Here is a 23,031-nt window from a genome sequence, read left to right on the forward strand (position 1 = left end):
TGCTGAATATCTTAAGACACTAGAATATATGTTAAAGAGGTAAGGAGAGAAGAAAAAACACACAAGGCACACTTACGTTTTCCTCTCTCTCCGCATAGCTCATGCTGCCATCTAGACGACTGAATTTGTGTTTCCTCAGATAACAGAAGTCCAGCAAAATATCCAACATCTGAGTCATCTGGGAAAATATCAACACCTATGTGGTAAAAAATAAAAAATGTTTTAGGCCAAACAAGGCAAGTTTACCAACTGCGAAAATGCTTTTCCTAATTAAGACCAGTGAGTACTGGGTACGGAATAGAATCAAATTTGGCACTTTTCAAATCATTAGACTTTCTACCTTGATGGGCTAATTCAATATTATCACACCATCACTGCTCCTAACCAAGCTAACAATCCACCAGACAAGACCTTACCAGAAAACAGAAACCACCACATTGTACAGAAACTACTTTTCACACTAATCAATATTTAATTACACTAGCCACACTAACCGTAAACCCTACAGCACTGCAGCCTAAAGCTACTCAAGAGCAAAGGCTTCTTCACAATAGGACAATACTCACCATAGGACATCATGGTTAAATATATGCATGAAGTTAACAGACAATCACACCCTCCACCGGATGATACAAAAGCAATGCAAGAATTTTCTAGAGAGATGTGCTTTACCTTTCAGAACTTATGTCAACTTCAACCTATTAAGATAACTACTAATCACATCGGAATGCACATCACTGGAGACCCCTTAAACTCATATGCATGTAAATAAAACAATCCCATCACAGCCACATAACAAAATGGTTACTTACCTGTAGGTGTAGTTTTTCAGCTTGAAGTGATTGCTGGATTCTCATGCTGTGCAATTATTCTGTCATCTAGTTGTAGAGTCCCAAATGTCTTAACTTTTTTGTGGTCTTTGACACTGACCACCATCTTGGGGTATGTCTGCCCCTTGGGTTATCAGACGTGCACTTGTGAGTTACTGTGGATGGTCACTATCTTCAGATTCTTTTTCCCCTTGGCGACCTGTAGGTGCTTGAATTTCCTCTTCATTTCATTTACTGTTGACTTTGCCCGTTTGCCCCTTCTCATTTCAGGAAAGACATGCGGGTTGCACGTGAAACCAGAAACCTCTTCAAGCTGCAAAACTACTCAAACCGTTAATTAAGCATTTTCTTTTATAGCTCAAATCTTTTCTGGATTCACATACTATGCATTGATTTTATGGCTCCTTGGGGAGGTTGGTTTTAAAACTGCTTAAAATGGCAAACTGTTTTTTTATTAACACGTTTTCCAACATGTGATTCCCTCTGGTTCCACAGATTAATGCTTGTTAAGGTATGTATTGAGGACCATGTAGCTACCATACATATATCGCTGATGATACACGTTTGCTAGGAAGGCCAAAGTAGCCAACTTTTTCCCCTGTTGAGTGCCACTACTCTAAATTCTATAGTATTCCAGCTTTTGTGAAGCAGATTTGAATTGTCTGCACTATCCATCGTGCATTGTTCCCCTTGGTTACTAGCACTTCCATATCGGCTTGTGTAAAGGAGACAAAAAGTTCCCCTTTGTCATGTCTTGTTTCCTGGAGGTAGTAGAAGACAGGCCTCTGCACATCTAGTGTTTGTAGGGCTCTTTCAGTGTATGTCTTCAGCTCTTGGAAAAAAGCTGTATAGTTTCATTAATATGGAAGTGTGGAAGTATGAAACTGAGGGTCAGTCCTCATGAGGACTGTCCTTATGAATTTGTAAGTTTTAAGGTTCTAAACTGGTAAAGTACTTGAAAGTTGCAGACTCCCTATCGTAAGGCATTAGAAAGACTGTCTAAAATGACAGGAATTTGAGATCACACTTGTGCATAGGCTTGAATGTCCTTGTATTAGCTGGCAAAGCACTGTGACTAAGGTACAAATGGGTGTGGGGGTACAGCCATGGCAGGGTCACCCATTTTGATCCTTCTTTGAATCATAACTGGCAGGGTACAACGATATTCCCCCATGAGTCCTTGATTAAAAGCCGCAATGGTGGCCAGGTGAACCTTGAGTAATGAATATATTAAGATGTTATCGAGTTGGTATAAGTACTTTAGTTCAGTGGCTCTTTCAGTTTTATTGCCAACGATGCCTGTTTTTTTGCAACAGATGAAATTAGTTACTTAACTGTAGTTCTCCAGTATTGGACACTTTCATAGATTTACATGCTTGAATACTTCCCCGTAGTCGAGATGGAAGCCCCCGGTGGAACATAAAACCAGGCCTGAAGATGTATGCACACAATACATGAAGTAGGCCGCAATACAATAACCAGTCAGTGGTTTTGTAAAATAGACCCAAACTCAAACTTGAACCAATCAGATTGCCTCAACCCTCTAGAGCCTCCTGTGAGGAGCTGCCTTCCCTCAGATTTTCCGAGCAGAAGTGCTGAAATAACCTAGCACACTGAGAAGAGAGAAGGAGAGTTCCTCCGGGGAGGTGGGCGGGCCGCATGTGAATCTATAAAAGTGTCCAATACTGGGGAACTACAGTTACAGGTAAGTAAATTATTTCTTACTCCAGTATTGGAACTTTCATAGATTCACATGCTTGAATAGAGTAGCAAGCAGTAAGTAACATTTTCTGTACCAAGAAATACTGTATCTCCATCATTATAAATCAGTGTTGTTAGACAGTTACATGCAGAGCAATAAAATAATGCTTGAAACACAAATATAGGAATATGCAAGAAAGGTACGTTAATAACCAGAAAATGTGATTAAGTCAGAAGCGGATGGAGGGAAACAAACAGCTCAACTTATCTGAACAAATGTCAAAGAACTGCTTGACCCACCGCAGCATCATGGAGCAATTCAGCATCCAGGCAGTAGTGCTTCGTGAAGGTGTGCGTTGTCATCCACGTGGCTGCACGACAGATGTCTGGAAGGGACACTCCAGATACGAGTGCACAAGAAGTGGACACTGCACATGTAGAATGTGCACGAACTTTAATGACCAGCGGTCGACCAGCTTTTTGGTGGCAAAAGGCTATGGCACTAGAAATCCATCTGGAGATGGTTTGTTTAGAAACAGGAAGCCCTCTCCTGGGCGCACTAAATGCCACAAACAGCTGACTGGCTCTTCAGATTGAGGATGTGCACGGCAAATAAAACCTAAGGCATTGCTTGATGTCCAAAGAATGCAGCGATCTTTCTGACCCAGTCTGGGGCCGTGGAAATAAAGTCCTTAGGACCACTGGCTTGTTCATGTGGAAATCAGTTGGCATCTTTCGGATGACCTTTGGGTTTGTCCGTAGGATGACTGAGTCGTCTGTAAACCTCATGAAAGGCTCTTGGATGGTAAAGGCTTGAATCTCGCTTACTCTGCGAGCAGATGTCAACACTAAGGAGCACTACCTTCCAGGTAAGATACTTAATATCTGTGATATGAATAGGTTCGAATGGCTCCTTCATCAACTGAGTTAGGACTGTATTCAGTTGCCAAGATGGAGGAGGTCGTTTGGCTGAAGGAAAGGATCGAAATAAACCCTTCTTAAATTGCTTTATCAGCCGATGAGACCAAAGAGACGGTCCTTTGGATGGTCGTCTATATCTGGAGATAGCAGCTAAGTGGACCTTAATGGAAGCATGGGCGAGACCAGACTTCGCCATTTGGAGAAGTTAGGTAAAACCTGTTCTGGAGCAGATGAACACCATTCGCTGAACACCATAAACAAAACCACTTCCATTTTAATGCATGTCTTATTGATGCTACCTGCACAAGCTTTAGCTAAAACTGTCTGACAGTCCATGGGGATGTGTAGATGGCCGAATTCATTGAACTCAACTCAGGAGCCATGCACACAACCTGAGATGCTTGGGATCCGGATACCTCAGTTGGCCCTGGCTGATGGTGAGCAGGTCCGGAATGGGTGCTAACTTGATAGGAGGACACAGGGACAGCAACAGATGCTACGTGTACCACGGTTGACATGGCCAAGCTGGAGAAATTAGAATTATCTGGCAGGGCTCCGATTTGATCTTGCTGATGACCAGAGGAAGAAGGGGTATCGTAGGAAAGGCGTAAGCATAAATTCCTGACCATGCTATTGAAAGGACATTTCCCCACGACCCTGGCTGGGGATGCCAGCTTGCATAAAACCGCATTTCGCGTTCTGATGCATCACGAAGAGGTCCAGGTTCGGTGTCCCCCACCTGCAGGAGACTGCATCCAGCAGTGTTTGGTCCAGTTCCCACTCGTGAGACGATGTGCTTAGCCTGCTTAGAGAGTCTGCTGTGGTGTTGCTGAATCCCAGGAGATGTTCCACCCGTATGTGCACTGAATTCTAAATGCACCAGGTCCAGATGAGCTGGGCTTCTGTGGCGAGTAAGCGAGACCAAGTTCCGCCTTGCTTGTTTATGTAGTGCATGGTGGTCTTATTGTCCGTCTGGACCAGCAACGGAATCTCTGTACAACCGCTTGTAGTGCAAGGTACACAGCTCTGAGTTTGAGGAGGTTGATGTGCAGCTTTGCATGAGAATTGGGCCATCTGCCACTGACTTGCAGATCTTGGAGACATGCTCCCCACCCCTCCATCGAAGCATGTGTCGTGATGGTGAACGGAGGGATTTGATTCAGGAACTCCAGACCTACTGAAGTGTTTGCAGGCGTTGACCACCACTGAAGGGAGTGGACCATCCTTGGCGTTACGTGAATGATATCCCTGAAGGACCCTTGCGCCTGCTTCCACTGTTTGTCGCGCTCTTCCTGTAGAGGGGGCATCCGAAGACGACAGTGTGGAACTAGGTTGATACAGGAGGACATCATCCCCAGTAATGAGTTGAACCCCCGAACTGAGACCTTTTCTTCGAACTAATTTTGCCAAGGTCAAAAGCTTGAGTTGGCATTCCTCTGCAGGAAAGGCTTTTATAAGAGTCTTATTCAATATAGCACCCAGAAACACTATCCTTCTGGTAGGTTGGAGCTGTGACTTCTCTGTTGAGTGAGACCTAGCTGTTGGAAAAGACGTAACGTGGTCTTGAGCGAGTGACTTAGAGCAGAGATATTCGGAGCCTTTAGTAACCAAATGTCCAGATATGGGAATACCTGGTGCTTGAGACGTCTCAGATATGCAGCCACTGGGGATAACACTTTGTGAAAATCCAGTGGGTGGATGTGAGCCCAATGGGTAGCACCAGTGCTTTAAATGGGCCGGTACTCTCCGGTACGGAGTACCAGCACTTTTTTATTTTGAGAGGGAGAGTACCGGCTTATCTCAAGAAAAATTTAATACTTTTAATTGGAGAGTACCGGCACTTCTGAGAAACAAGCAGGTACTCTATTACAGAGTACCTGCACTTCTATTTTTCCATTTAAAGCACTGGGTAGCACTCTGAACTGAAAGTGCTGGCCGGCTACCATGAATTTCAGAAATTTCCTGTGCTTGGGGTAAATGGGAATGTGGAAATACGCATCCTAAAGATCTAGGGAAGCCATGAAGTCGCCTCGGTTGAGAAGCTGTAGTACGTCCTCCAAAGTTACCATTCAAAAGGATTTTTTTTTTTTTTTTTAGATATTTGTTGAGCTTCCTCAGACCTAGGTTTCCACAGACTGGACTTTTCTGATGAGGAAGAATTGAGAGTAAAAACCTCTTCATTGTTGCGAATAGGGTACCATCTCTATCGCCCCCTTTGGACAACATGCTCTCCATCTCTAGGAGGAGAAGATGCAGATGTTGTTGGTGTTCCCAGGAAGGTGGAGTTTCTGGAGGCCTGGAAGTGAATTCTAGTAGCTGGCCATGAGTTATGATGTCCAGAACTCACTTGTGATCTGACTCCAGCGACCTAGGTGACGAGACAAGGAGGGAGAGGTAGCCGGCCCCTGGAGGCTGTCATTGCCTGCGTGAGACATCCTTGGACTGTCGTCCCGATCTTCCTCTAGGAGGTGGTCTGCTGTATGCTGCCACCAGAGGCTGAATTTGATGGTACTGGGGTCTGGATGATTGATACTGGGAAGAGTAGGGTGGATAGCGAAAGGACTGGTGACCACCTCGAAAAGAGGAGTGGCCTCTACCCCTGGCTCCCCGAAAGGGAGTACGCTTGTACTGTAGGGATTCCAACAACCTGGCAGTATCAGACTTGATCGCCTGAAGGGCATCGTCAACATGCTTGCCGAACAGGACTTGGCCATCGTATGGGAGATCCAGGATCTTTGTTTGGACATCTGGCCTGAAATTAGTGGCTTTGAGCCATCCCTGGCGTCTTAAGACAGCTGAACCAACCAGAAGTCTAAATCCCATGGCTGCAATGTCCAGGGTGCACTCAATTACTTCTGCAGATGTTCGCTAACCCTCCATAATGATCTTTTTGCATCCGACTTGTTGGTACCTGAAAGGTCCTCTACAGAGTGGGAGATGTCAGACCACAGCTGCCTGTTGTATCTGCCCAGTAGTGCCAATGAATTTGCTGCACGGACCACAATTGCAGACATAGAAGAGAGCCTCTTCCCGATATTGTCCCAGGCGCCTTCCATCCTTATCAGAAGGGGCCGATAAAGGCACTGAAGGGTTCTTGGAGCGACTCTGGGCATGCAAGAGCGTCTTCTGTTGCCTTATACTTTTTGTCCAGCTTTGGTAACACCGCAGGTACTGTCACCGGGTTTTTCATAGTTTTTAGCCCTCGACTCCAGACATGATCAATGATTGGTATATAGCCCTAACTGATTTTCTGTGCGGCTATTTAAAATCATACATATAAGTCCTGCTGCGTAGATGAAAATTGCAGCTCAAACCTCACTGCAGCTTTCTCTAAGGAGATTAATGAAAGAGCCAATATCCTCAGAAGGAGATTGGACTGCCAGTGGCTTCGGAGAAGAGGATGCCAGGAGCATATACTCATCCCATTCCTCCTGGTCAGAGAGAACCTCTCCCTCCTCTGCTGCTCCATCAGAAGAGGCCTGGACCTGAGGTCTCTGCAGAGCCTGAAGAGGAACTTGTGATGTCGTAGGAAAAGCTGGCAGAGGCCCCGGAGTAGCTGGAGCAGAAACTGCTGGCGTGGGATCTTTCCCTAGTTGATGGTAGAAGCGTTCTCTGTAGTCTGCCAGCATAGCCTGGAGTTCGGACACCAGACCGGAGGGCAGAGCCACTGTTACCTGCTGTTGTGGTATTGTGTATTGAAACTTTGCTCGGAGAAGTAACAGAAGGTGTTAAGCGAGCTTTTTAAGCGGAGTATGTTGTGCAGGTTGACCAAAAAGTAATGTAGATGGTCTTTGTCTTTTCGTTGGAAGCAATCCTGGTGTTGAAGACAAGAAACCACTTGTCGACGATACCGTCGTCGCTGGAAATAGTCGCAGACGACTGTTGGACCGTTGACGAGTGTGTTGTCGGAATCATCGACGTAGGCGTCGACGCCGAGAGCGTCGTCAACAAAGGCATCGATGGGGGCATCGCCGACCGGTGTGTTGTCGGCGAGAGGAGCGTTGACGAGATGGGGCGCACCGTCGACAAGGATGATACTGTTGTTGACGAAGATCCTGTAGCAGCTGTCATCGACGTAAAGATGGTTACCACCACCGGCGTCACAGACGAAACAGTCATCGACGAGGGTATCATCGACAAGGGTATCTTCAACGATAGTATCGTCGACGTTGCAGAGCTAGGCTTCTTAAATCTGTGAAGCATTTTAGGAGGAGGAGTGGCCAGCTCTGAAGTAGTTTTCTTCACTTTTTTGAGGGATTTTGTACCCAGTCATCTTCTGTGGAGAGCCATGCTTTGATATCTTTTCCTCAGTGGCTCTGGCCCCTCAGAACTTTGTTTTCTTTTAAGAGCTGTTTTAGGGGCAGAAATAGAAAGAGGCACTGTCCTCAGAGGCAGTGTCCCCAATCTTACCTCTTTGCAGCCACAAAAGAAGGCAACCCTCCCTGTCCTTCAGGGTCTTGGTAGGAAACTTCCTGCAGATTTTGCAGTCCTTAGTCTTGTTGGTGGGGTACAGGCAGTAAATACACTCATGTGGATCCTCCACATATGATCTTTACGCATGAGGCACAGGATCTGAAAAGGCCTTTCTTTGGTGTCTGACATGGCAGCCAGTTTGAATCACCAGAGTAGATAGAAATATCCAAAAGCTGTAGAAACAGGTCTTCTGACAGAAAATATTGAGCAGAGCTCAAAGGAGACTCCTCAGCACAACGTGCGGTGGAAAGTCTGAGGGAAGGCAGCTCCTCACAGGAGGTTCTAGAGGGGTGAGGCAATCTGATTCGTTCAAGTTTGAGTCTATTTTACAAAACGACTGATGGGTTATTGTATTGAGGCCTACTTCATGTATTATGTACATACATCTTCAGGCCTGGTTTTATATTCCACCGGGGACTCCCATCTCGACAATGGGGAAGCATTCAAGCATGTGAATCACACCAGGGGAGTTTTGTAGAGCACTGGGGAAAGGGGGGGAGGAACACAAGTAGGAACACAAAACACACCCTCAGCGGCACAGGGGCGGCCGGGTGCAATGTACAAAGCAGGCATCGGGTTTTAGGTAGGAAACAATGGAGGGACCCCGGGGGTCACTCTACCGGTGCAGGCAGGCACGGGGGTCTTCTCGTGACAGCCACCACCTGGGCAATGCAGAGGGTCTCCTGGGGTCACTTCTGCATCGAAGCTCGGTTCCTTCAGGTCCTGGGAGCTGCGGGTGTAGTGTTGGTTCCAGGCGTCGGGTCCCTTGTTACAGCCAGTCACGGTCAGGGGGAGCCTCTGGATTCTCTCAGCAGGCATCGCTGTAGGGGCTGGGGGGGGGGGGGGGGGGGGGCGAAAGGGGGTACAAAGGTGCAAAGCCTGTACTGGGTGGAGATGCTTAATGAGAAAAACAAGGAGGAGTCACTGGCCAGTCAGGACAGCCCCTAAGGTGTCCTGAGCTGAGGTGACTGACTTTTAGAAATCCTCCATTTTACAGATAGAGGATTCCCCCAATAGGATTAGGGATGTGCCCCCCTCCCCTCAGGGAGGAGGCACAAAGTGGGTGTAGCCACCCTCAGGGCTAGTAGCCATTGGCTACTAACCCCCCAGACCTAAACACACCCCTAAATTCAGTATTTAGGGGCTCCCCAGAACCTAAGAACTCAGATTCCTGCAACCTAAGAAGAAGAGGACTGCTAAGCTGAAAAACCCTGCAGAGAAGACGGAGACACCAACTGCTTTGGCCCCAAACTCTACCGGCCTGTCTCCCCACTTCTAAAGACACTGCTCCAGGACGCTTTCCACAGGGACCAGCGACCTCTGAAGCCTCAGAGGACTGCCCTGCATCTAGAAGGACCAAGAACTCCCGAGGACAGCGGGTCTGTTCACCAAAGACTGCAAAGAAGCAACTTTGAAACACGCGTTTCCCACTGGAAGCGTGAGACTTGGCACTCTGCACCCGACGCCCCCGGCTCGACTTGTGGAGAACAATCACTTCAGGGAGAATTCCCCGGCGACTGCGAGACCGTGAGTAGCCAGAGTTGACCCCCCTGAGCACCCACAGTGACGCCTGCAGAGGGAATCCTGAGGCTCCCCCTGACCGTGACTGCCTGCTTCTAAGAACCAGACGCCTGGTAAGGACAATGCACCCGCAGCCCCCAGGACCTGAAGGATCCGACCTCCAGTGCAGGAGCGACCCCCAGGTGGCCCTCTCCCTTGCCCAGGTGGTGGCTACCCCGAGGAGCCCCCCACCCCCCCCCTTGCCTGCATCGCTTAAGAGACCCCTTGGTCTCCCATTGCTTTCTATTACAAACCAGACGCTTGTTTGCACACTGCACCCGGCCGCCCCCATGCCGCTGAGGGTGTACTTTCTGTGTGGACTTGTGTCTCCTCCCCCCCCCCCCAAGTGCCCTACAAACCCCCCCGGTCTGCCCTCCGAATACGCGGGTACTTACCTTCTGGCAGACTGGAACCGGGACACCCCCTTCTCCATTGAAGCCTATGCATTTTGGGCACCACTTTGACCTCTGCACCTGACTGGCCCTGAGCTGCTGGTGTGGTAACTTTGGGGTTGCTCTGAATCCCCAACAGTGGGCTACCTTGGACCCAAACTTGAACCCCGTAGGTGGTTTACTTACCTGCAAAAAAAAGAACAAAAAAACTCTTACTCCCCCCAGGAACTGTTGAAAATTGCACTAAGTGTCTAGTTTTAAAATAGCTATACGTGATTTATGTGAAATCTGTATATGCTATTTTGCTAATTCAAAGTTCCTAAAGTACCTACCTGCAATACCTTTCATTTGAAGTATTACATGTAAATCTTGAACCTGTGGTTCTTAAAATAAAGAAAGGAAAATGTCACTTACCCAGTGTACATCTGTTCGTGGCATTAGTCGCTGCAGATTCACATGCTGTGCATAGTCCGCCGTCTGGTGTTGGGTCGGAGTGTTACAAGTTGTTTTTCTTCGAAGAAGTCTTTTCGAGTCACGAGACCGAGGGACTCCTCCTACTTTGGTTCCATTGCGCATGGGCGTCGACTCCATTGTTAGATTGCTTTCCCCGCAGAGGGTGAGGTAGGAGTTGTGTATGTTAGTAATAGTGCCCATGCAATGGAATGACTAAGTATGTACAAAATGAAGGTTAAAGTAATATATTTACAAATGTACAATGGTAGCACCTTTCTTTCTGGTTGAGTGTGCCTTTGGTGTAATAGACAGCTGTCTCTTTGCTTTAAGATAGCAGGTTTGGATGCACCTAACTATCCATCTAGCGATACCTTGTTTTGATTTTGGATTTCCTGTATGAGGTTTTTGAAATGCAATAAATAGTTGTTTTGTTTTCCTAATTAGTTTTGTTCGGTCAATGTAGTACATTAGTGCTCTTTTGATGTCTAATGTATCTAGTGCTCTTTCAGCTATTGAGTCTGGCTGTGGAAAGAACACTGGCAATTCTACTGTTTGAATTAAGTGGAACGGTGAGATGACCTTTGGTAAGAATTTTGGGTTGGTTCTTAGAACTACCTTATTTTTGTGTATTTGAATAAATGGTTCTTGTATAGTAAATGCCTGAATTTCACTTACTCTTCTTAGAGATGTAATGGCAATGAGAAATGCAACTTTCCACGTTAAGTATTGCATTTCACAAGAATGCATGGGTTCGAAAGGTGGACCCATGAGCCTTGTCAAGACAATGTTGAGGTTCCATGAAGGAACAGGTGGTGTCCTTGGTGGTATTATTCTCTTTAGGCCCTCCATAAACGCTTTAATGACCGGTATTCTAAATAGGGAAGTTGAATGAGTAATCTGCAGGTAAGCAGATATTGCTGCGAGATGTATTTTTATGGAATTAAAAGCTAGATTTGATTTTTTTAGATGTAGTAAATATCCTACTACATCTTTTGGAGATGCATGCAATGGTTGGACTTGATTATTATGGCAGTAACAAACAAATCTTTTCCATTTACTTGCATAGCAGTGTCTAGTGGATGGCCTTCTAGCTTGTTTTATGACCTCCATACATTCTTGTGTGAGGTTCAAGTGTCCAAATTCTAGGATTTCAGGAGCCAAATTGCTAGATTCAGCGATGCTGGGTTTGGATGCCTGATCTGTTGTTTGTTTTGTGTTAACAGATCCGGCCTGTTGGGTAGTTTGACATGAGGTACTACTGACAGGTCTAGTAGTGTGGAATACCAAGGTTGTCTTGCCCATGTTGGTGCTATTAGTATGAGTTTGAGTTTGTTTTGACTCAATCTGTTTACTAGATATGGAAGGAGATGGAGAGGGGGAAAAGCGTACGCAAATATCCCTGACCAATTCATCCACAGAGCATTGCCTTGAGATTGCCGGTGTGGGTACCTGGATGCAAAGTTTTGGCATTTCGCGTTTTCTTTTGTTGCAAATAGATCTATTTGAGGTGTTCCCCAAATTTGGAAGTAAGTGTTCAGGATTTGGGGGTGAATTTCCCATTCGTGGACCTGTTGGTGATCCCGAGAGAGATTGTCAGCTAGCTGGTTCTGGATCCCTGGAATAAACTGTGCTATTAGGCGAATGTGGTTGTGAATTGCCCAATGCCATATATTTTTTGTGTGAGGAGACAACTGTGTCGAGTGTGTTCCCCCCCTGTTTGTTTAAATAATACATTGTCGTAATGTTGTCTGTTTTGACAAGAATGTATTTGTGGGTTATCATTGGTTGGAATGCTTTCAACGCTAGAAATACTGCTAACAATTCTAGGTGATTTATATGAAACTTTCTTTGATGTACGTCCCATTGTCCTTGGATGCTGTGTTGATTGAGGTGTGCTCCCCACCCTGTCATGGAAGCATCTGTTATCATCACGTATTGTGGCACTGGGTCTTGGAAAGGCCACCCTTTGTTTAAATTTGTACTGTTCCACCATAGAAGCGAGATGTATGTTTGGCGGTCTATCAATACCAGATCTAGAAGGTGACCCTGTGCATGTGACCATTGTGATGCTAGGCACTGTTGTAAGGGCCGCATGTGCAATCTTGCGTTTGGGACAATGGCTATGCATGAGGACATCATGCCTAGGAGTTTTAAGACCATCTTTGCGTGTATCTTTTGTGTTGGATACATAGCTTGTATCACCTTGTGAAAATTTTGAACCCTTTGTGGACTTGGAGTGGCTATCCCTTTTGTTGTGTTGATTGTCGCTCCTAAGTATTGTTGTGTTTGACAAGGCAAAAGGTGTGACTTTGCATAGTTGATGGAGAAACCCAGTTTGAAAAGGGTTTGTATAACAATCTGTGTGGTGTAAACACTTTGTTAGCGAGTTGGTTTTGATTAACCAATCGTCTAGGTACGGGAACACGTGTATTTGCTGCCTCCTGATATGTGCAGCTACTACTGCTAGACATTTTGTAAAGACTCTTGGTGCGGTCGTTATTCCGAATGGCAACACTTTGAATTGGTAATGTATTCCTTCGAATACGAACCTTAGGTATTTCCTGTGCGAGGGATGTATCGGTATATGGAAATACACGTCTTTTAGATCTAACGTTGTCATGTAGTCTTGCTGTTTCAGTAGTGGTATTACGTCTTGTAACGTGACCATGTGAAAGTGGTCTGATTTGATGTAGGTGTTTAGTGTTCTGAGATCCAATATTGGTCTCAGACTTTTGTCCTTTTTCGGTATTAGAAAGTACAGTGAGTAAACTCCTGTGTTCTTTTGTGTTTTTGGTACTAATTCTATTGCGTCTTTTTGCAGTAATGCTTGAACTTCTAGTCCTAGAAGGTCTATATGCTGTTTGGACATTTTGTGTTTTTTCGGTGGGACGTTTGGAGGGAGTTGGAGAAATTCTATGCAATAACCATGTTGGATAATTGCTAAGACCCAAGTGTCTGTTATCTCCTCCCAAGATTTGTAGAACTGGCTTAGTCTTCCCCCCACTGGTGTTGTGTGAAGGGGTTGAGTGACTTGTGAGTCACTGCTTGTTTTGAGGGGTTTTGGGCCCTTGAAATTTTCCCCGGTTTCTTGGGAATTGGCCCCCTCTGTATTGGCCCCAAAAGCCTCCCCTTTGATACTGTCCCTGGTAGGTAGACTGTGTTGTTTGTGAGGTGCTGGCTTGTGTGGCTTGACCTCGAAACCCTCCTCTGAAAGTAGTTTTGCGAAATGTGCCAAATGTGCCTCTGCCCTGCGGGGAATAGAGTGCGCCCATGGCTTTAGCTGTGTCAGTGTCTTTCTTTAATTTTTCAATTGCAGTGTCCACTTCTGGTCCAAGCAATTGTTGTTCATTGAACGGCATATTGAGCACTGCCTGTTGTATCTCAGGTTTGAAGCCGGATGTGCGCAGCCATGCGTGCCTCCTTATCGTTACAGCAGTAGTTATAGTTCTTGCAGCTGTATCTGCTGCATCCATAGAAGAACGGATTTGGTTGTTGGATACATTTTGTCCCTCTTCAACCACTTGTTTTGCCCGTTTTTGGAATTCTTTGGGGAGGTGCTCGATGAGATGCTGCATCTCGTCCCAATGGGCTCTGTCATATCGCGCTAGGAGTGCCTGCAAGTTGGCGATGCGCCACTGATTTGCAGCTTGTACTGCAACCCTTTTCCCGGCTGCAACAAACTTTCGGCTCTCCTTGTCTGAAGGTGGTGCGTCGCCTGATGTGTGCGAGTTGGCTCTTTTACGAGCTGCTCCTACGACAACTGAATCTGGTGTCAGTTGTGATGTAATAAAAGCAGGGTCTGTGGGTGGTGCCTTGTATTTCTTCTCCACCCTTGGGGTTATTGCTCTGCTTTTAACTGGCTCCTTAAAGATTTGTTTAGCGTGCCTTAGCATTCCAGGGAGCATAGGAAGGCTTTGATAATTGCTATGGGTGGAGGACAGGGTGTTAAAAAGGAAGTCATCCTCGATAGGCTCTGAATGTAGCGATACGTTATGAAACTCTGCTGCCCTAGCTACCACCTGAGCATACGCTGTACTGTCCTCAGGTGGTGAGGGCTTAGTGGGGTACGACTCGGGGCTATTGTCTGATACTGGGGCGTCAGAGATCCCATGCATCCTGGTCATCTTGGCTCATGGTGGTATGAGCTGGTGATTGTGACGGAGTCTGTGCCGGTGATATAGGAGTTGCCGGTGGTGGAGAGGGTGGTGGAGTTACCTGCTTCACCACTTTTGCTTGTGGTGTTGTTTCTTGTTGTTGGAAATCTAGTTTCCTTTTTCTTCTGATTGGGGGAAGGGTGCTGATCTTCCCTGTACCACTTTGTATAAAGATCTGCTTTTGCGTGTGATCTACAGCTGTTGTTTGTAATTCCTCCTCAAATCTGTGTTTTCGAAGTTGGGAGGACAGTGATTGTTCCCCTGAGTAGGAACTGGCTTTTGGTTCGGTTGCTGGGCATTTTGGCACCGAAACCTTGTCTTTTGTTGTTTTCGGCTCCAAAGAGATTTTCCTCTTTTTCGGTGTCGTACCTTCTTGGCGTCGACCATCTTCGGTGCCGCTATCTCTGTGCCGAGCAGCTTCGGTGCCGCTGTCTCAGTGTCGACCCTTTTCTGCGGCAGTATCTCGGTCCCGAGATTGCCGCGTGCCTGTGTCTCGACCTGAGTCGGACGATCTCGGCACCAGCTCGCCCTTTTTCGGTGCCGATGGGCGGTCACCTACTTTATGGGTTGAGCCATGGCCTGTCGGCAGTGGCGTCCCCTGGGCTTTGTCTGTTTTTCTGTGTGATGCTTGTTTCGACGTCTTACTCACGGTTTCTTCGACGTCGAATTCTTCAGAATCCGATTCGTGGATGGAGAAGGTTTCTTCTTCTCCCTCTTCCTCGAACCGTTGTTGTCCTGTCGGCGTGGACGCCATCTGCAACCTTCTGGCTCTTCGGTCTCGGAGCGTTTTTCGCAACCGAAACGCTCGACAGGCCTCACACGTTTCTTCTTTGTGCTCGGGTGACAGGCACAAGTTACAGACCAAATGTTGGTCTGTATAGGGATATTTACTGTGGCATTTAGGACAGAATCGGAACGGGGTCCGTTCCATCAGTCTCGATGTTGCACGCGGTCGGGCCGACCAGGCCCCGACGGGGGATCGAAATTACCCCGAAGGGCTTCCGGAGCTCTTCAAGATTCGGTGTCGATTCTAATCTAACCCGATACCAAACGAAACAATACCGACAAATTTTCCGTTGATTCCAACTAACTTTCCGACCCGAAACACGGAGCGAAAAGGAACACGTCCGAACCCGATGGCGGAAAAAAAAACAATCTAACAATGGAGTCGACGCCCATGCGCAATGGAACCAAAGTAGGAGGAGTCCCTCGGTCTTGTGACTCGAAAAGACTTCTTCGAAGAAAAACAACTTGTAACACTCCGACCCAACACCAGACGGCGGACTATGCACAGCATGTGTATCTGCAGCTACACATGCCACCGAACATATATATATATATATGGAAAATGTCACTTACCCAGTGTACATCTGTTTGTGGCATGAGACGCTGCAGATTCACATGCTGTACATTATCCTGCCAGAGGGTGAGGTAGGAGTTGTGTATGTTAGTAATAGTGCCCATACAATGGAGTGAATGCGTATGTACATAATGAAGTTTAAAGTAATATATTTATAAATGTACAAATGTTGAAGATCTACTTCTAAACGGCTACAGGCTCCCGGGGAGGCGGGTGGGCGCATGTGAATCTGCAGCGACTAATGCCACGAACAGATGTACACTGGGTAAGTGACATTTTCCGTTCGATGGCATGTGTAGCTGCAGATACACATGCTGTGCATAGACTAGTAAGCAGTTATCTCCCCAAAAGCGGTGGTTCAGCCTGTAGGAGTTGAAGTAGTTTGAAATAATGTTCTTAGTACAGCTTGACCTACTGTTGCTTGTTGAGCAGTTAACACATCTACACAGTAGTGTTTGGTAAATGTATGAGGCGTAGACCATGTTGCTGCTTTACATATTTCGTTCATTGGAATATTTCGTAGAAAGGCCATGGTAGCACCTTTCTTTCTGGTTGAGTGTGCCTTTGGCGTAATAGGCAGTTCTCTTTTATCTTTAAGATAGCAGGTTTGAATGCACTTAACTATCCATCTAGCAATGCCTTGTTTTGAAATTGGATTTCCTGTATGAGGTTTTTGAAAGGCAATAAATAGTTGTTTTGTCTTTCGAATTAGTTTTGTTCTGTCAATGTAGTACATTAGTGCTCTTTTGATGTCTAATGTATGTATTGCTCTTTCAGCTACAGAATCTGGCTGTGGGAAGAACACTGGTAATTCTACCGTTTGATTCAAGTGGAACGGTGAGATTACTTTTGGTAAAAATTTAGGATTTGTTCGTAGAACAACTTTATTTTTGTGTATTTGAATAAATGGTTCTTGAATGGTAAACGCTTGAATTTCACTCACTCTTCTTAGAGATGTGATGGCAATTAAAAATGCAACTTTCCACGTTAAGTATTGCATTTCACAAGAGTGCATGGGCTCAAAAGGTGGGCCCATGAGTCGTGTGAAGACAATGTTGAGGTTCCACGAAGGAACTGGTGGCGTTCTTGGTGGTATAATTCTCTTTAGGCCTTCCATAAACGCTTTTATGACTGGTATCCTAAATAATGAAGTTGAGTGCGTAATTTGCAGGTAAGATGAAATTGCAGTAAGATGTATTTTTATGGAAGAGAAAGCTAGTTTTGCTTTTTGCAAATGTAGTAAGTAACCTACTATATCTTTTGTAGATGCGTGTAAGGGTTGAATTTGATTATTATGGCAGTAATAAACAAATCTTTTCCACTTATTTGCATAGCAGTGTCTAGTGGTAGGCTTTCTAGCCTGTTTTATGACCTCCATACATTCTTGTGTGAGGTCTAAGTGTCCGAATTCTAGGATTTCAGGAGCCAAATTGCTAGATTCAGCGATGCTGGATTTGGATGCCTGATCTGTTGTTTGTGTTGTGTTAACAGATCTGGTCTGTTTGGTAGTTTGACATAAGGTACTACTGACAGGTCTAGTAGTGTTGTGTACCAAGGTTGCCTTGCCCATGTTGGGGCTATTAGTATGAGTGAGTTTGTTTTGACTCAACTTGTTTACTAGTTAAGGAAGGAGTGGGAAAGGGGGGAAAAGCGTACGCAAATATCCCTGACCAGTTCATCCATTGCGCATTGCCCTGAGACTGATGTTGTGGGTACCTGGATGCGAAGTTTTGGCATTTTGAGTTTTCCTTTGTTGCAAATAGATCTATTTGTGGTGTTCCCCAAATTTGGAAGTAAGTGTTCAGTATTTGGGGGTGAATCTCCCATTCGTGGATCTGTTGGTGATCCCGTGAGAGATTGTCTGCTAACTGATTCTGAATTCCTGGAATAAATTGTGCTATTAGGCGAATGTGGTTGTGAATCGCCCAATGCCATATTTTCTGTGTTAGGAGACACAACTGTGTTGAGTGTGTCCCTCCTTGTTTGTTTAGGTAATACATTGTTGTCATGTTGTTTGTTTTGACAAGAATGTATTTGTGGGTTATCATGGGTTGAAATGCTTTCAGCGCTAGAAATACCGCTAACAGTTCTAGGTGATTTATGTGTAACTGTTTTTGCTGTATGTTCCATTGTCCTTGGATGCTGTGTTGATTGAGGTGTGCTCCCCACCCTGTCATGGAAGCATCTGTTATCACGTATTGTGGCACTGGGTCTTGGAAAGGCCGCCCTTGGTTTAAATTTATACTGTTCCACCATTGAAGCGAGATGTATGTTTGGCGGTCTATCAACACCAGATCTAGAAGCTGACCCTGTGCTTGTGACCATTGTGATGCTAGGCACTGTTGTAAGGGCCGCATGTGTAACCTTGCATTTGGGACAATGGCTATGCATGAGGACATCATGCCTAGCAGTTTCATTATTATTTTGACTTGTACTCTTTGTTTTGGATACAAGGCCTGTATTACATTGTGAAATGTTTGTACTCTTTGTGGACTTGGAGTAGCAATCCCTTTTGCTGTGTTGATTGTTGCTCCCAAGTATTGCTGTGTTTGACACGGCTGCAGGTGTGACTTTGCGTAGTTGATTGATGTAGGAAGTTGGCTCTGTATGTGCTATTTCAAAGTAAGGAATAGCATGCACAGAGTCCAAGGGTTCCCCTTAGAGGTAAAATAGTGGTAAAAAGAGAATACTAATGCTCTATTTTGTGGTAGTGTGGTCGAGCAGTAGGCTTATCCAAGGAGTAGTGTTAAGCATTTGTTGTACATACACAGACAATAAATGAGGTACACACACTCAGACAAATCCAGCCAATAGGTTTTGTATAGAAAAATATCTTTTCTTAGTTTATTTTAAGAACCACAGGTCCAAATTTAACATGTAATATCTTGTTTGAAAGGTATTGCAGGTAAGTACATTAGGAACTTTGAATCATTTCAATTGCATGTATACTTTTCAAGTTATTCACAAATAGCTATTTCAAAAGTGGACACTTAGTGCAATTTTCACAGTTCCTGGGGGAGGTAATTTTTTGTTAGTTTTACCAGGTAAGTAAGACACTTACAAGGTTCAGTTCTTGGTCCAAGGTAGCCCACCGTTGGGGGTTCAGAGCAACCCCAAAGTTACCACACCAGCAGCTCAGGGCCGGTCAGGTGCAGAGTTCAAAGTGGTGCCCAAAACGCATAGGCTTCAATGGAGAGAAGGGGGTGCCCCGGTTCCAGTCTGCCAGCAGGTAAGTACCCGCGTCTTCGGAGGGCAGACCAGGGGGGGTTTTGTAGGGCACCGGGGGGGGACACAAGCCCACACAGAAATTTCACCCTCAGCGGCGCGGGGGCGGCCGGGTGCAGTGTTAGAACAAGCGTCGGGTTCGCAATGGAAGTCAATGAGAGATCAAGGGATCTCTTCAGCGCTGCAGGCAGGCAAGGGGGGGCTTCCTCGGGGAAACCTCCACTTGGGCAAGGGAGAGGGACTCCTGGGGGTCACTTCTGCAGTGAAAGTCCGGTCCTTCAGGTCCTGGGGGCTGCGGGTGCAGGGTCTTTTCCAGGCGTCGGGACTTAGGTTTCAGAGAGTCGCGGTCAGGGGAAGCCTCGGGATTCCCTCTGCAGGCGGCGCTGTGGGGGCTCAGGGGGGACAGGTTTTGGTACTCACAGTCGTAGAGTAGTCCGGGGGTCCTCCTTGAGGTGTTGGTTCTCCACCAGCCGAGTCGGGGTCACGGGTGCAGTGTTGCAAGTCTCACGCTTCTTGCGGGGAGATTGCAGGATTTCTTTAAAGCTGCTCCTTTGGATAAAGTTGCAGTCTTTTTGGAGCAGGTCCGCTGTCCTCGGGAGTTTGTCGTCGTCGAAGCAGGGCAGTCCTCAGAGGATTCAGAGGTCGCTGGTCCCTTTGGAAGGCGTCGCTGGAGCAGAGTTCCTTGGAAGGCAGGAGACAGGCCGGTGAGTTTCTGGAGCCAAGGCAGTTGTGGTCTTCTGGTCTTCCTCTGCAGGGGTTTCAGCTAGGCAGTCCTTCTTGTTGTTGTTGCAGGAATCTAGTTTCTAGGTTCAGGGAGAGCCCTTAAATACTAAATTTAAGGGCGTGTTTAGGTCTGGGGGGTTAGTAGCCAATGGCTACTAGCCCTGAGGGTGAGTACACCCTCTTTGTGCCTCCTCCCAAGGGAAGGGGGTCACATCCCTAATCCTATTGGGGGAATCCTCCATCTGCAAGATGGAGGATTTCTAAAAGTTAGAGTCACCTCAGCTCAGGACACCTTAGGGGCTGTCCTGACTGGCCAGTGACTCCTCCTTGTTAGTCTCATTATTTTCTCCGGCCTTGCCGCCAAAAGTGGGGGCCGGGGCCGGAGGGGGCGGGCAACTCCACTAGCTGGAGTGTCCTGCGGTGCTGTGACAAAGGGGTGAGCCTTTGAGGCTCACCGCCAGGTGTTACAGCTCCTGCCTGGGGGAGGTGTTAGCATCTCCACCCAGTGCAGGCTTTGTTACTGGCCTCAGAGTGACAAAGGCACTCTCCCCATGGGGCCAGCAACATGTCTCTAGTGTGGCAGGCTGCTGGGACCAGTCAGCCTACACAGATAGTCGGTTAAGTTTCAGGGGGCACATTTATTGTGCTGAGAAGTTTGATACCAAACTTCCCAGTTTTCAGTGTAGCCATTATGGTGCTGTGGAGTTCGTGTAAAACAGACTCCCAGACCATATACTCTTATGGCTACCCTGCACTTACAATGTCTAAGGTTTTGCTTAGACACTGTAGGGGCACAGTGCTCATGCACTGGTACCCTCACCTACGGAATAGTGCACCCTGCCTTAGGGCTGTAAGGCCTGCTAGAGGGGTGTCTTACCTATACTGCATAGGCAGTGAGAGGCTCGCATGGCACCCTGAGGGGAGTGCCATGTCGACGTACTCCTTTTGTTCTCACTAGCACACACAAGCTGGTAAGCAGTGTGTCTGTGCTGGGTGAGGGGTCTCTAGGGTGGCATAATACATGCTGCAGCCCTTAGAGACCTTCCCTGGCATCAGGGCCCTTGGTACCAGAGGTACCAGTTACAAGGGACTTATCTGGATGCCAGGGTGTGCCAATTGGGGAATCAAAAGTACAGGTTTAGGGAAAGAACACTGGTGCTGGGGCCTGGTTAGCAGGCCTCAGCACACTTTCAATTCAAAACATAGCATCAGCAAAGGCAAAAAGTCAGGGGGTAACCATGCCAAGGAGGCATTTCCTTACAATTGAGAAACCTAGTTTGTGTAGGATTTCTATGACATATTTTGTGTGTTTTGAACACTGTTTTAGCGTATTGGTTTTGATTAACCAATCGTCTAGGTATGGGAACACATGTATTTGCTGCCTTCTGATATGTGCAGCTACTACTGCTAGGCATTTTGTAAAAACTCTTGGCGGAGTTGTTATTCCGAATGGCAACACTTTGAATTGGTAATGTATCCCTTGGAATACAAACATTAGGTACTTTCTGTGTGAAGGATGTAGTGGTATACGGAAATATGCATCCTTTAGGTCTAGTGTTGTCATGTAGTCTTGTTGTTTGAGCAGTGGGATTACGTCTTGTAGAGTAACCATGTGAAAGTGGTCTGATTTGATGTAGGTATTTAATGTTCTGAGATCTAGTATCGGTCTCAGGCTCTTGTCTTTTTTGGGTATCAGGAAGTACAGTGAGTAAACTCCTGTGTTTAATTGTTCTTTTGGTACTAATTCTATTGCTTCTTTCTGTAGCAATGCCTGAACTTCTAGTCCTAGAAGATCTATATGTTGTTTTGACATATTGTGTGTTTTCGGTGGGACGTTTGGAGGGAATTTGAGAAATTCTATGCAATAACCATTCCTGATAATTGCTAAGACCCAAGTGTCTGTTATTTCCTCCCAATGTGTGTAAAACTTGGTTAGTCTCCCCCCCACAGGTGTTGTGTTGGGGATTTGTGACCTTGAAGTCACTTTGTTTTGAGGAGTTTTGGGACTTTGGAACTTTCCTCGGTCTCTTTGAAACTGTCCTCCTCTATATTGTCCCCGAAAACCTCCCCGCTGATACTGGCTCTGGTAAGTGGGCTTTGTTTGCGAGGTTGTGGCTTCTGTGGTTTGCCCTCGAAACCCCCCTCGAAATTGTGTTTTTCGAAATGTGCCTCTGCTCTGCGGGGAGTAGAGCGCGCCCATGGCTTTGGCCGTGTCAGTGTCTTTTTTAAGTTTTTCTACTGCAGTGTCCACCTCCGGCCCAAACAACTGCTGTCCGTTGAATGGCATATTCAGCACAGCTTGCTGTATCTCTGGTTTAAATCCTGATGTACGCAGCCATGCATGCCTCCTTATTGTTACTGCTGTGTTGACAGTTCTAGCAGCTGTGTCTGCAGCATCCATTGCTGATCGAATTTGATTATTGGAGATATTTTGTCCCTCTTCTACCACTTGCTGCGCTCTTTTTTGGAACTCCTTTGGTAAGTGTTCAATAAGGTGTTGCATCTTGTCCCAATGGGCCCTATCATATCTGGCTAGCAAAGCTTGCGAATTTGCAATACGCCACTGGTTTGCTGCCTGTGCCGCCACCCTTTTGCCTGCTGCGTCAAATTTTCTACTCTTTATCTGGAGGTGGCGCGTCTCCTGAAGTATGAGAGTTGGCTCTTTAGAGCACTGCTCCAACTTCAACAGAGTCTGGTGATAGCTGTTGTGTGATGTACACTGGGTCTGTTGGTGGCGGTTTATATTTTTTTATCTACTCTTGGAGTAATGGCTCTCCCTTTGACAGGCTCCTCAAACACTTGTTTGGAGTGTTTTAGCATTCCGGGCAACATCGGCAGACTTTGATATTGACTGTGCGTAGACGACAGTGTATTAAAAAGGAAGTCGTCTTCAATGGTTTCTGAGTGAAGGCTGACATTGTGAAATGCTGCTGCCCTTGATACCACTTGAACGTAGCCTGTACTATCCTCTGGTGGCGAGGGTCTCGCTGGATAGCATTGAGGACTATTATCTGACACTGGTGCGTCGTAAAGGTCCCATGCGTCAGGGTCATCTTGACTCATCCCCGTATGTGTTGGGGATTGCATCATTGGTGGAGTGGCTACCGGTGATAGTTGTGGAGAGTGATGTGGGGATGGTGGTGGTGTTACTTGTTTAGCCACTTGTGGCTGTTTGTCCTTGTCTTGGAAGGCAAGTTTTCGTTTCATTCTGATTGGAGGAAGACTGCTGATCTTCCCTG

At 46.4% G+C, this 23,031-nt stretch overlaps 1 protein-coding gene across 2 annotated transcripts in view; it reads right to left on the bottom strand.

Annotated features, from left to right (window-relative positions):
• The window catches only part of HELLS (helicase, lymphoid specific), a 549,822-nt gene that overhangs the window by 223,728 nt on the left and 303,063 nt on the right, over positions 1-23,031 (bottom strand). For both annotated transcript variants that reach the window (XM_069240496.1, XM_069240495.1), the window contains exon 17: positions 77-196. In XM_069240496.1, the coding sequence (XP_069096597.1) occupies positions 77-196 (120 nt within the window). The remainder of the gene's footprint in view (positions 1-76; positions 197-23,031) is intronic.

This window comes from Pleurodeles waltl, chromosome 6, assembly GCF_031143425.1.
Source record: "Pleurodeles waltl isolate 20211129_DDA chromosome 6, aPleWal1.hap1.20221129, whole genome shotgun sequence".
In the NCBI taxonomy this organism is placed as follows: Eukaryota; Metazoa; Chordata; class Amphibia; order Caudata; family Salamandridae; genus Pleurodeles; species Pleurodeles waltl.